The 14,872-nt window shown below is 41.8% G+C and overlaps 1 protein-coding gene across 1 annotated transcript; it reads right to left on the minus strand.

The window, feature by feature from the left end:
• Positions 1–697: 697 nt before the first annotated feature.
• SRP9 (signal recognition particle 9) lies at positions 698–14,529 on the minus strand. The gene is made up of 3 exons (XM_045011355.1): positions 14,315–14,529; positions 6,442–6,510; positions 698–2,438 (listed from the first exon to the last, which is right to left on the minus strand). Exons 1-3 carry the CDS (start codon positions 14,384–14,386, stop codon positions 2,319–2,321), a joined length of 261 nt encoding a protein of 86 aa, XP_044867290.1. The 5' UTR covers positions 14,387–14,529; the 3' UTR covers positions 698–2,318.
• Positions 14,530–14,872: the final 343 nt, after the last annotated feature.

The raw sequence follows: 14,872 nt of genomic DNA on the forward strand, positions 1-14,872 counted from the left end.
GAACTGCTGCTCTAGAAGATAAGCATTCTGCACTAAAGCACAATGCTAAGGTGCAGTAGGGTTTAACACAAACTACTCTAAAAACACTTGTTCTAATACTTGTAGTAAACTTGATCATTTGAAGTACCTATTAAAAAAATCTTCAGCATTATAGTGGCAGGTGTTTTTGTCCAGGTTTAGGAGTTTTACATTGTTATATACCACTACCCTTAGTTTTGCAAGAGTATTATGCTTTACTTCAGAAATATGTACACAATCTAAGACCATCATGCACACCCATCCTCAACATCACACCCACTAAACAGGATGAGGAAGTAAAGTTGAAATAGAAACCAGGGCTTTTGTGGGGGACAGCAAGGGAAGACGACACAAACTCAAAGTCTTGTTGACATGACAAAATATCCAAGCAATAAGACTTCATTAGAACCTTTGTCTTGGTTGAATGTATTTTGCTGACGTCAAACCTTACACGCCAGAACTCAACATGGCAAATGGCAGTTCACCATGCTAAAATATCTTCCAATAATATGTAACAAATTATTCTTTCAGTAGAATATAATGGAATAAACTAATTTTGTGGGTATTTATGAAACCTTCGGCAAAAAAAATGGGAATTCCATTTCTTCTAAGTAGCAAGATCATCAGTTAAGTTTGAGAACCCAATTGTTGTATTAAAAAAAAAAATACAGCAGATAACTAGTATTTAAGTACAGCATTTACACTCAGTTTGCAAGGCTCTTTTCTTTTAAAGGTTTGGAGTTGGCCAAATTATTAGCACAGGAGAAAACTCAGTTACAGCAGTAGCTTGGTTACATACAGGAAGTCAGGTTGGCATTTAACAAAATGGAGTTCAGTTCACAACAGTATACAGTATCTATTCAAAGCAAGTGTCCAACTCCAACATTTGGGTCTTCAAGCAGGAACCTTTCAAGAGAAGAGTAAATAGAGTCCTCTACCATTAGACAAAGGTAGCAATAAGAAGCACTGGTTCCTAAGCAATATGCGTGTCAAGACTGAGAACCCCTGATGTAGTCAAACTGGGGGTCGGGACCCCTCAGGGGGTTGCGAGCCGTCAGCCTCCACCCCAAACGCTGCTTGGCCTCCAGCATTTATAATGGTGTTAAATATATTTTAAAAAGTGTTTTTAATTTATAAGGGGGGGGAGGGGTGTCACACTCAGAGGCTTGCTATGTGAAAGGGGTCACCAGTACAACATTCTTTTGCTTTGATGTTTAAGGTACAAGTTTGGTAAACATGTTAGCATTTGTGAATGCAAGTTGTAACAGTCTACTTTTTTTTTGTATTAAAGTGAATGTAAATTAGTGAGTTACTAAGACTTGGACACTGAAATAATTTATCCACAGAACAGGTCACATCCTGGGCATTACATATGCAAGCTTCCACAGTGCCCTTTCTAGCATGCCTCAACTCTGCCCTGGAAGTCAAACCTCTACCAGCGAGAGGGAAATTCATCCTCTCTGCCAATTACTTCTAAATATTACCTTGATTCTTTTTATATGAACACCTGCCTGATAACTGGATTGGGACCTTCCAACTTCACATAGGCTACTGAACAGTTTTCAGATGGTGATGACCTGATTAACGACAACTTTGTATTTGAACCAGCAATCTAGAATGTGTTCTGTAGAACTATTATGCACAGGCTTTTAGAAGTGTTACACAACTTGTGGCCATAATATTAAAAGCTAGAAACCTTTTACAGAATATCTTGCTAGTTGCACAGCATTATACATAATTTCTGGCAATTTTAATTTAGAAGATGTCTGTTCTATTTCTAAATTCTGTTAGAACATGTCATTAGATGTATAGGGTTAGTAGATCCAGTTTTACAGTGTTATAGTATTAGTTGGTTAGATTAATATATATTTTCTCATTTGTGAAAATACACCAGCACAGGTATATGAATGCAAATAAGATCAATTTAATCTACATGAAGACATGCTCTCACTTTCCAGAGGGATACACTTTTTTCCTTTCACTTTCAAATTAGAGTACTGTAGATTTACAAAAGAAAATATTTACAGGTTAAAGTATGTTAAGCAAGACTTGTAAGAATGTTTTCCATGGAGGATATATTTTTCTTGCTTAATTTTCAAAAATAAATAGAGGCTTTCAACTGAAAGCATTTATTTTCCTAGTTATCTGAAGTGGTGTCTAGGGCAGGGCAAAAAATGCTTCAGACTTTTCATAGTCCACTTCGTTACATAAAACATCTCCTGTCCCAATGTTTGCTCAAATCCAAGTGGTATTTTCTTCCCATGAAATATGACTGGAGCTTTCATTTTATTTTCAGCAATTCAGTCCGTTTCCATGGCAGCACTGCGGGATTCCTTAGCTACCATGAGTCGCATTAGCTGACTGTGGAATTTCTCAATCTTCTTTACATCTTGAGCCTGGTCTGTTCTATATAGCAGACACTGTCAAAAGAAAGTTACTGAATGTCAGGTTTTATTTCAAGCTATTTAAATCTGTGATTTATAGTTTCAATATTAATTTCACATATTTCGGACACCAGAAAGCTTACACTACAAAGTGAAAGACTTCAAGGACTCTGATCAGTGCCATCTGTACTGTGTTCCACACTTGAAGAGGCAACATAAACTACCCTTAAACTTCCAACTCTTATTACAACAATTTACTTTGATTTATTTTATTTATATATATATATTATATAATATAATATAAAAAAAATTATCTTCCTTTGGGTCCCCCATATAATATGTCTATGTTAACACTGCAAACTCTTAATGCCAGGGACTGCTTTCTGTTTGGAAAGTTACCGAGCATACAGTTTGCACATAGAACTCCACTGTTATAAAGCCTCACTGTAACTTGCAAAATCTTGGGTGCCATAAGGCTAGCACTGAACACAGTGCATTGTATTCAATGTTGTATACAGATAAATTCTAAAGTTATAATCTGTGTAACATTAAAAGAAAACAATCTGGAATAAATTAATATATGCCTACTAAACATCTTTTTAGTATTGACATTCCTTAGAGCACCATGTTTAACAGATAATGTTAAACAGTTGTAGTTTACATCCACTCAAAACTCAGATGAATAAATAGTTTTGTCTTTCCCCTTTAGCAATGTGCTATAGAGGTTTACATTCTATTTGAAGTGTGAATATTCTAGCGGTCAGATAAAGTTTAACAAGCTTTCTTCCCTCAGTCTAACTTGTCTTACGATTATACAAGCACTACTGTGCTGTCAAGTATCTTCTACAAAGAACCACAGACTAGTTGGTTAGCACAAAACCTCTTGAACTACAGTCTAACTGTTCAATGAAAAATTTAAGCAGGATACAAAAGACTGAGGTTTGATACAGAGAAATGGTGTATTTTAAAACTAAAGGGGGTTTATATGGATTCTCTTTTTCCTGCAAAGGCTAAGGTCTCTTTTCATAATGAGAGGAGTTCTCAATAAAATAAATAAATAAAAAAATCTCAGCAGCAGGCCAAAAGCTGCCCTGTGATGGAAGAAATTATTGTGGTAACATATGAAACAGATTCTTTCCTTTTGTGTTCTGTAATCATCAAAGCAGATTTTTTTGAACCTGAAATTGTTTCCTTGGGTTTCCCCAGATTAGATCTTCATACTTTTAGGGATATACTTATTTTGTCACTAGCAGTGCTAGATTAAGCATTGCTTAGAAGTGAATAAAAGTCAAGAAGATTTGTTGTCTTTGGAGTTAGTGCATTGTCTCTATACTCTATAGGGAAATACCTCCTGATAAGTCTTGAAGAATCAGAGAACCACCTTGTTGATTAAGATAAGGAGAAGTTCTCTTCATGTGAGGTTTTTCCTCCCCATTGCAAATTAAGGACAGAAGTAGGATGCCACTGTCTGATCATGATTACATACTAGACACTAGTACAGATACATGGCAAACTGGAATTTTAAATTTACTGCAGCTCGAGGCCACAAATGCTTTTGTTTGCCTAAGAGGCAGCTCATGGATTTGGGGATACCAGCTGAAACAGCAGGTGACTTGGAATACAGCCAGCATTTCTGTCAAGAATGATTAGTTCCCTCTGCCTGTATAGCATGAATACAGCAACAACCCAGCTGTCCAGATTGATTTAGCAAAGGAATAAAAATAGAAAGCTTCAGTCTCCAGGGCTGTCAATACAGCAGCTTTACCCGCATTAAGTTCACATTAAAATTTCTTTAAACTGAGGCATGCAGTACAGAACCTAGTTCAGTCTTTCCACAGGTATACTGCCTCTGCAGAGCCCACAGCAGTAAAACTTGCCTTTGTCAGTAAAGTTAACTACACTGACTTGGTGACAAGCAGATGAGAGTAAAAAGGGGCTGTTTTAAACTACATGTAAGCTCGGGATCCACTTACCCCAAGTTTCCTACTTTGTAGGATTTCTCCTAACAAATCTGTCTTTTCAATTAACAATGCCCCTAATTCAACATCCCTCTGGCCTTCAGAGCCTATCCCTTGTACTGTAATTAGCCATCCACAGATGCCTGACTATTTCTCCTCCACAGTCTGGACTCTGACGCAGACCAACTCTTCTAGGAAGAATCTGGGAAGAGTTTGCCTCATCCCTGAAGAAATAGGATCTTAAAAGGCAAACTACTAGCAATACGTACTATTGGACTGTTACACATGTCCTGTTCTCCCTTCTTTACTGTTCTGTGTGTTGCCCTTTCCTCTTGCTCATACAACCCGCCCTTTCCTAAACATCCCTCCAGTGTGTTTGGACAGAAGTCAGCTAAAGGAGGCACTAAATACTAAAGCCTTTTAAAAAACCCTGCTGTATTCTAATTCAGGGGAGGAAAGGTTACAAAAATGTGTGAGAAATACTCCCAAGAGATGCCACTGAACACATAGCTGGTCATATGGTATGGTCATAAAAGATGCAGGTTCTAACATCAACTTTTGAATTCAGTCTGATATATTGGGGTTATACAGGACATTTGGGTAACAGAAGTAGGCTTAAATTTGAAAGAACTATTGACCCCTCCTTAGAGAACAGCCTGAGACTAGACAACAATTCCTACCCCGAAACTTCTCCCCTGCCTCCCATTGCTCCAGACCTCCGTAATATCCCCTGCAACTCTTGAGTCCAGCTCCTACTGCCCCTCATTCTTTCCATCCACCTTTTAGGTATGTCTGCTGCTCCTCAATCCCTGTGTCCTGTCTAGCCCCTAAACCACAGTGACAGCCATTTTAGCTGTAGGCACAGATGCAGTTTAAACTGAAAACAGTGGGAAGTGGCAGCCAACTTTATTAACAGCAGCTTTTCCACATGCAGATGGGCTGCCATTTCCCTACCATCTATCTTGCTAGCTTCAGCCCCATTGACAGTAGCAGGAGATGGGGCCACTTTGAATAAGAGAAATTTTGTGAGTTGGCAGCCTTTCATCATGTTTTCAGACAAGTTAAAACACCCAAAAATCACAAGAGTCATGATAAAATTATGAGAGTTGGCAATACTGCATTCATGGAGACCCCTATGAAAAAGTGGAGTAGCCAGATACCTGGATAATTTCTCCAAGCTTCTGGGGGTGGGGCTGGGGGGGGTGTTGGGTGAGAGGCTCCATGTCTAGAATTTTGTATGTGTTTGCTGTTTGAAGTTTGTCTTTTCCTCACTTCTGTGAGGTTTCTTGATTGTGTTATAAAACATACTCCTCTGAAAGTCTACCTTATTTACATTTTATGCCAACAAACAAATGTGTACAATATTTAAAAATTTTAGACTTTCAGGACAGTTCAACGCTAGAAATTTTTTGCCAATATAACATCTGGAAGGGGTGTGGGATCTTTTTTTGGGGGTGCGTAACATTTCTATGCTGGCAAAAGTCCTAGTGCAGATGGAGTTATAACACCATAAAAGTGCTTTTGCCAGAAGAGCTTATTTTACACAAACCAGTGTAAGTTATACTGCCAAAAGCCCTTTTATGGTGGTTTAAGGGGTCTCTACACTAGGAGGGTTTGCCAGAACAGCTATACCAGCAAACCTTTTCTAGTGTAGGCCTAACCTTATTCATTTCCCCTCAATCTGGTAGTGGTTCTTTAGTTTGTGTCGTAATGAGAAAAACAAAAAGGAGTTACCTTTAACTGCAAGACTTATACAAGCAAAATAAGAATAGCAGCATTTTCAGTTATATCCCCTCAAAAGAAACCCAGTAAGTGCCCTTAAAGTTAAATAAGGGCCCAATCCTATGCCCCTTGAAATCATTAGGAACTTTGTCTCAGACTCAATGGGTGCAGAATGGGGTACCAAGCTAGCATCAGAGGCTCTCAAAACACACACTCCGAGTTAGTGTTAGACAGCTTACATAACCATCTGTATATAAAGTTCTCAATAGCAATTTTTAGTCTCAATCAAATTAAATGATAGCCTGTCTTAAAATGCAAGCTTGCAGAATCAAGCTCCACAGTCAACATTCTTTACTTACAACTACATCATCTGTTACTTTGATACACAGATTCCCATCACAGTGTCGGTATTTAAGAACCACACGCACCTGAAATGAGAAAACATTTTAGGAATTACTGATAGACAAGGTTTTCACATCACACAAAGATTTTCTAGCATAGACCAACTTAATATTTAAAAGTGTTATTTTACATTTCATTCAGTTTGGTCAAGGAAACTACATGTCAATTCATGATCCATTTCACTTAGCACACACACACATTACCAAAATGTTTACTGTTTGATTTCTCAATGCTCAGGAAAGTTTTCATTTCAACAAAAAGTGGGGTTTGCTCACATGCTGCTTCCCCCCATTTTTTTTTTAGTAGATTACATTTAACACAGTACTGTACTTGCTTTTTATTTGCATGGTTGAGGGGTTAGTTCATAACTTTGGTGTTCATAACTGAGGTTCTATTATTAGAATATCAGCATGGTTATATCCAAATCAGATTGGGGGAAATAATTTTGTCTATACATCACCACTCCTCAGATGTCCAACACTGGATCAGGGATTGCTTTGGATCTGGCATAAGAGGCCATGGGGGAAAAGAATTGTTACAGTTTTGAGACCAAGGATACATCTACACAGCAAAGCAAAATCCATGGCTAGTCTGCGCCAGCCAGTTCAGGCTGTTTCATTGCTGTGTAGACTTCTGGGCTACGGGACAGTCTCATCCCGCAGGATCCTAGAGCCTAGGCTCCAGCCCAAGCGCCTACACAACAGCCCCACAGCCCAAGTCGGCTGGCACAGGCTAGCCGCAGGGTTTTTTTGTTTGTTTTGCTGTGCAGACATTCCCCTCCCCCCCCCCCGCCCCAAATGATATAGGTAGGATGGGGGAGGATTAATTACAACTGGGAATTACCCAGTTACCCATTTGGTTTGTTGGATGGAGATCATTATGGGACTGGCTCGGAAAAGGGACCAGAAATGCTAAGATCATCACATGCTTAAGAAGAATTTTTTACCTTAAGTCAGGATTTGTTTCATACATTGTCACTAACGTACAAGGAAAGCTGCCAGGCTCCCCACTCTGAGGTCTCCAAGTGGCTTGAGGTCAAGAAGACTAGATAGGTAGCGTAATAAGAAACTGGTACGGTCAACTACTTTCTACAACAGTTTTAAGATCAAATGGTCCTTGTTGCAACCCACATAATCCATGGCATCTGCAATACACTTTGATATCTTCAGGGAACTAGGCGGCCTTCATAAAGGGGAAATAATTTTAATTGGTCTCCTATAAAATTGAGACATCCTTTTCTCCCCACTGCCATGTTAGTGGGGACATATACTAAAGAAATCTATGCTTAACTTAAAATGTTTCACTCAACTCTTCAGAGTGATTTTCACATTGGAATGACTTGAAAAAATAACTTTTGCTACTGGCTGTGGTAAATGTGGAAGGAGTCAGCTCAGCATTATGCTATTCATTTCTACAGTATCTAAACCTTAATATTAAAAAGGTTTTAGCCACAGTGGTAGAGAAAACTTTCCAAATACCAACCAATGACGTTATTTGAGTTTGAGAGTCTGTCGGCAGATTATTCCAATGCCTCTGCTGTTAATAGTTTTCCCAAGCAGAAACTGATAAGGCTATCCGTTTCAAATCTGCTAAAATCAGAACCCTACAGACAGCAATGAAACCAGAAAGAATTCTCAATTTCACCCTGCTGCTTCTTGGAAAAGAGGGAAGACTTTGAAGAAATTGCCTTCTCTATGATATCTCCAGCTATTGAGGGCATATGCCCTCTGATTAAGTCTGTCTGCAGCCTTGGATCCTTTTGGATTCCTCAATGTATTCAATACCCCAACACCATTTTGACAAAAGAAGTCCACTTCCATCTACATCTGGCCAGAAGACTGTACTCCAACCTATTGAATGCAGAACTGCCCATGGTGATCCATGCACTAGTGACCTCCAAGTTTGATTTCAACTCATTTCTAGAAATGAAGCCATATACACCTTGAAAAGGTTCCAAATGGTACAGGACTCAGCAATCTGGTCATTATTAACATGCAACCCTGGTGCTTCACTCTCTGCAATGGCAGCCCATTAAATACAAAAAGCAGTTCAAGATCCCTGTCGTTTTAGTTCCTCCTCACAGGACTGGCCTTAGTTACTCAAGAGGCTGCTTCTCCCTCAACTATGACAGCTACATTCCTATTTTTAATTTCTAAATACGTTTGAGGCACTCCAATACTACTGTGATGTGTCCCATGTGATTACTTAGATGAGATGATGGAGGGGTAGAATAGCAGAGATTATTAGAACAGCCAAAGGAGGACACTCCCCACATAGCAAAGCAGTGAAAACTCCTAATCCTTGCAGAAGTCAGGTGGTTCTGGGATATATGGGAGAAGATAACTGCTTCTTTTCAGAAGCCAAAAGGACAGCTGGGTGGGTAGGAAGGTAGTTGCAAATAAACTTATCAGACGGACACTTACTAGTCAGTGACAGAAAGACTCCTGAGCAAAGTTCAGGAACAGCATCTCAGACGAACCCCAGCACCCTCTCCTTCACAAGTACTAGTATAAACAGATTTTTACTAGGACCTCACTGGCTCTCCTCCACCATGAGCTTCCACATCTGCCTATGGCCGGTAGGTGTCCGGTAAGTTTTGTAAATAATCTTAAAAACCGGATAATTATTTGTTCTGGCACAAGATGATTCCTGAAGAAATTTTGGAAAATAAGGGTATAATCCAAGTACCCATGGCAGTTAGTTTCTTGTTTATGAAGATATCCTTTGAACAGGTTTAACCCAGTATGCAATATTATGCAAGATGATATTTGCATATAATGGAACCTAGCCATTACTAGCCTTTTCTTTTCAAGAGAAGGAATCTAATAAACTGGAGCTATACGGGCCTTAGTATACCCACAAGACAAAAATATTTAATCCCAGCCAACCCTCGAACATATTCTCCATCGGACTGAATTCCTTTTTTACAACACAGCCACACTGCCAAGTAAGCAAATGCACAACACATTTAAATAAGCTGCCATCTCTTTGCATACATAGGTCACTATAATAACTTTTGAAATGTTTCCCACAAACCACTTTCAGCATTTGCCAAATCAAATCTTAAATGACTGTTTACTGTATGTTTTATACTAATTGGTAACTGATACATTAAAGATTTTTTTTTAACTCCTTTCTTTCCTCCCTGCCATTGAACCACCTCCCCAAAGAACATTAGCATAGACCAGGGGCAGGCAACCTATGGCACGTGTGCCAAAGGCGGCATGCAAGCTGATTTTCAGTGGCACTCACACTGCCCAGGTCCTGGCCACCAGTCCGGGAGGCTCTGCATTTTAATTTTAAATGAAGCTTCTTAAACATTTTATAAACCTTATTTACTTTACATACAACAATAGTTTAGTTATATATTATAGACTTATAGAAAGAGACCTTCTAAAAACGTTAAAAGGTCTGACTGACACGCAAAACCTTAAATCAGAGTGAATAAATGAAGACTCGGCACACCACTTCTGAAAGGTTGCTGACCCCTGGCATAGACCTTGAAAAATCCACTCATCCATAACAAGTGCCATCAATTTCCACAGACTCTAACCTTTCATTTAAAAAGAATTATATTTCTAATTCTTATAGTTCTAGATAACTTTCCAAATTATAACTAAATGCAAGACAATGCAATGCTATTTTCCTATGTCTGCAGAAAATAGTTCCAATACCCCTTGTGTTGCTCCTAGTTTCACTCTGCTGCCTTGGGAAAGCTAAGACTGAGCACTTTTGCAATTCCTATTCAGAACAGTTAAACTGACAAGTATCAGGTCAATTTCATACTGCTGTAGCTCAGCAAAGCAGAGCAGAGGCAGACACCAGAGAGTAGTCAAGCAGATACTTGACAAGAAGCAAAGTAGTGGTCTAACCTGCCCCTGGGAGATAAAAAAGTGAGGAAGCAGGTAAGATAGAGATAATGCCTCCACTACATAAGCAAAGAGATTGAAGAAGGGGTAGAGTAGGACAGACCCTACCCACTTTCACAGTGAAAGACAGCTCTGGAGGGGATGGGAGTGCAGAGGAAAAGGCCTCATAAGAATGCTCCTTTCCAGCAACCCAAACAGGTTTGGCCAGAGAGGGGGATGTAGTAGATTTATTGAATTCCTGCTGGGTGGGGGTGGGTGGGAGAAGTGCTGGAATTTAGTTTCACATGAGCACTGTTCCTGGACAGTATCAGAGGGGTAGCCGTGTTAGTCTGGATCTGTAAAAGCAGCAAAGAATCCTGTGGCACCTTATAGACTAACAGATGTTTTGCAGCATGAGCTTTTGTGGGTGAATACCCACTTCTTCGGATGCAAGTAGTGGAAATTTCCAGGGGCAGGTATATATATGTAAGCAAGAAGCAAGCTAGAGATAACGAGGTTAGTTCAATCAGGGAGGATGAGGCCCTGTTCTAGCAGTAGAGGTGTGAAAACCAAGAGAGGAGAAACTGGTTCTGTAGCTGGCAAGCCATTCACAGTCTTTGTTTAATCCTGAGCTGATGGTGTCAAATTTGCAGATGAACTGACGCTCAGCAGTTTCTCTTTGAAGTCTGGTCCTGAAGTTTTTTTGCTGTAGGATGGCCACCTTAATATCTGCTATTGTGTGGCCAGGGAGGTTGAAGTGTTCTCCTACAGGTTTTTGTATATTGCCATTCCTAATATCCGATTTGTGTCCATTTATCCTTTTCCTTAGAGACTGTCCAGTTTGGCCGATGTACATAGCAGAGGGGCATTGCTGGCATATGATGGCGTATATTACATTGGTGGACGTGCAGGTGAATGAACCAGGGATGGTGTGGCTGATCTGGTTAGGTCCTGTGATGGTGTCGCTAGTGTAGATATGTGGGCAGAGTTGGCATCGAGGTTTGTTGCATGGATTGGTTCCTGAGCTAGAGTTACTATGGTGCGGTGTGCAGTTACTGGTGAGAATATGTTCCTGGACAGTAGCCCTTTTCCTCCCCGACCCCATTGTCACCAGGGTATAGCTAGGCTTCAGTCCTCCAGACTGGCGTCCAGCAAAATTACAATCCAGGTGTTTAGGGATAGGGACAAATGTATTGTTTGGATGAGTGGAAGAGTACTGTGGTGCATGTATATACAAGGAAAGAGTAAGTTGTGACAGAAGAAAGGAGAAAATATGGGGAAGGGAAAACACAATATAGGAAAAGATCGGGAAGAGCAAAAACAAACAAAGGAACAACAAGGAAAAAAGCTTGGAATGATGTCAAAGTATGACAAAAGCAAGGGCAGTTAAATATATGTTGCAAATTTAAATGTAACAAGCTGTAATATACACATCAGGGTTTGTGGCTTTGGAGGCCACAGCCACAGGAGCAAGGCAGCATATATATTGTTCACTATGGCTAACAGGTTTCAAGTAAATTTTTCCAAGCTCTAAATTAGCAAGTACAAGGGCAATGGCAGAAACAGCACTGCACGCTTTGCCTCCCTTCTTGGGGCACACTAGATAAAACGTAACAGTCACCAGCAAAACTCTGGTCAGACTGACATTGTCAGTCAATGTTAAAACGGTTAATGCTGCATTTTGTCAGTTATAGTGTCACTGTAGGTGGACATTCCCACTAAGATTTCCATGTAACCCAAATGGAGAAACACTTTCCTTATAAACAAACAGTAGTAACAGTACATAGATTCCACTCTGCTCTACAATCACCTAGTCAAAACTCCATTTGATGCTGGTGCAGTGTCATTGTCATGTGACAGACAACTATAGATTGGATTTGATGTAATGCAGCCAATGTAAAAATGAAATGGAAAACTTCAATGGAAAATGGAGCTATTGAACTGTTTATAGTATTGCACAAGACTTGCCTATACAACAGCTGCTATAAAAAAAAACTTTGCTACTGTATTGCAACATCATCAACCTTATCTCAAGAAAATAAAAACATCCTATTCCTAGAAGGCAATAGCAAGAAATTTAATGTAATCATTTCCTTTTTGAAGTATTAATGCCAGATTTCAAATGCAAAAAAGCAGATACACAGAGATATCGGACCTCAACATTAAGTTCTCTTTTCAAGAATTAGAGAAAGATTCTCAACCCTGCTCAAGGTGTAGTGAGCAAAGATCACTAGAAAAAATTATTCCAATAATTACTTGTGGGAGACCCACACTACTCTAACAGCAGGTGTTGACTAAGTAATCCTTCCTGAAGTCACAACAGTTTCCAAACTCTTCATTTTCCTGAATAAGTTACATAACTTGAGTTATACTGAACACAATAATGGCATGCTCGGCATTACTGTAAAGGAACAAACAGGCCAAAAGATGGAGCGGCCATATTGAAATTCACTCAAGCTTCTAACAAAAGTAACAATACATACATTGTGTTTAAAGCTTTAACACATAAATAGTGTGTCACTGATCCTGAACATGCTATGTTCAAATACAGCTGTCAGACCAGTTACCAAAACATCAAATATGACTACAGCTACAACATTTAAGAGGGCCAAGCATGCTACATGACCCATTTTGGCATCAGATGGATTAAATGTGTTGCTACAATAAAAAAGTGTTTACTAAGGTAAGTTTTAGTTAATAAATAATTCTTTACCATTTCATTTAGCAGTTTGTTGCAAAATTAGATTTTGCTTTAAGATAAAGTTCTCCGAATATTAGGATATATGTCACAATATTGAAAGACTAAGAGCTAAATATATACTGCTTGACAGAGTGATCATTAATGCCCATATCCTCCATATAGGCAGCCCACTGGACCGACATGAAACCCCACTGAAGTCGATGAGGTCTGCCTATGAACAGCCCCATTAAAGGATATAGGTGGTAGAGTGGTTCATGATAACCATTCAAGAGTATTTGGAAGTACAAATAATTTCTCCCTTACCAGTGTTAAGTCTAAGGTAGTATAACTAGAAGTAATGGAGTAAAACTAAGACAAGTGCATTAAGACTATTATGAAACAAAAAAAACCTTCCAGATAGTGAGATAGGAGCGAGTCATGGTTATGAAGCACTGTGCGCTCAACAGAAACAAGACTGGCGACTCCAATATCGGAAGAACCAATTCCGCCTCCCCTCAGAGTGAGAGGGAGGCCGACAAACCAGACCTAGGGCTTTAAGAGTTTGCGCGTTTGGAGGAATAAGGCAGACCAGAAGAACCAGTATGAAGCGCAAAGAGCAGACTGCATGGATGGCTTCGCGGCATATCAGCGCCCCGGGCAGATTCACGTCTCATGGACACTACACGGGTGCCAGGCTACCCCGGAGGGGGTGGGGGGGCTATTCCTGCCACGCCACTACACGGGTGCCAGGCTACCCCGGAGGGGGTGGGGGGGCTATTCCTGCCACACCACTACACGGGTGCCAGGCTACCCCGGAGGGGGTGGGGGGGCTATTCCTGCCACACCACTACACGGGTGCCAGGCTACCCCGGAGGGGGTGGGGGGGGCTATTCCTGCCACGCCACTACACGGGTGCCAGGCTACCCCGGAGAGGGGGGAGGGGGCTATTCCTGCCACGCCACTACACGGGTGCCAGGCTACCCCGGAGAGGGGGGAGAGAGCTATTCCTGCCACGCAACCTGAGGAGACTCAGGCTCTTCCCAGCGGCAGACAATTCTGTTGGGAGACCCCGGGCTCTGCTCTGCTCGGGAACGCAGCAAGCGGCTGGCTGGGGGAGGCGCCCCGCGCAGTCACCCGAACGATGTCTCCGGAATCGCTGGGCTCCCAGTCAGCCCAGCCTCCGGCCACTTCTAGGGGAGCTCGCTCGTCCCGGACCCGCAAGGCGGGGGCCTCGCCCGCACCAACCGGTCTCTAAAGCGGACCGGGACCACCCCCTAGGCGCTCTGCGGCCGCCCTCCGCACCTTCATGGGGTCGGCGAGGTAGAGCTTTTCGGCGGCACGGGTGAACTCCTCCCAGGTCTGGTAGTGCGGCATGGCGGGAACAGCTCCGCCGGGCCGGCTCGGAGTCACTCTTACAGCTCAGCACTCCCTCCCTAGCGCACACGCAGCAAGATGGCGCTGGGGGGCGGGGTGAAGCGCTGTATCGCGCCTCTCTAATGGGTGGCAAGAACAGACTGTCCAATCGCAAAGCGCATTATTGAGCGGTCCTCCCCCCCCCCGATAGCGGAAGTGCGAGAACGGGGAGGGTCTATCCGGCTTGCGGAGAGTAGCTGCTCTACGTGTCACAGCGCCACTTGCAGGCGTGGGGGGACAGAACTACCCGGGCAGCAGCCTCCTCCTCCTCCTCCCAAAGAGCCCCGCCCGCCTTGCCGCCAGCGGAGGGGGGGGGGGGGCTGGAGGGACGGCAAGCGCATTCATTGGCTACTGCGCCGCCCAATCAGGTCGGGAGTTGTTAAGCCGATAACTGTAAGCCTGAGGCGTGAAGGCGGTTCCCGAGGTCGCTGGTTCTAGTCTCCGGCC

Source organism: Mauremys mutica, chromosome 3 (genome assembly GCF_020497125.1).
Source record: "Mauremys mutica isolate MM-2020 ecotype Southern chromosome 3, ASM2049712v1, whole genome shotgun sequence".
NCBI classification, from domain to species: domain Eukaryota; kingdom Metazoa; phylum Chordata; order Testudines; family Geoemydidae; genus Mauremys; species Mauremys mutica.

Bases quoted from the DNA above. Each gene is read 5' to 3' on its own strand.
- SRP9 (XM_045011355.1), bottom strand. From the start codon at position 14,386: ATGCCGCACTACCAGACCTGGGAGGAGTTCACCCGTGCCGCCGAAAAG. The intron at 6,511-14,314 runs GTGCGGAGGGCG...TTCTCATTTCAG, and splicing joins ACCTCGCCGACCCCATGAAG to GTGCGTGTGGTTCTTAAATA. The intron at 2,439-6,441 runs GTAAGTAAAGAA...TTCTTTTGACAG, and splicing joins AAGTAACAGATGATGTAGTT to TGTCTGCTATATAGAACAGA.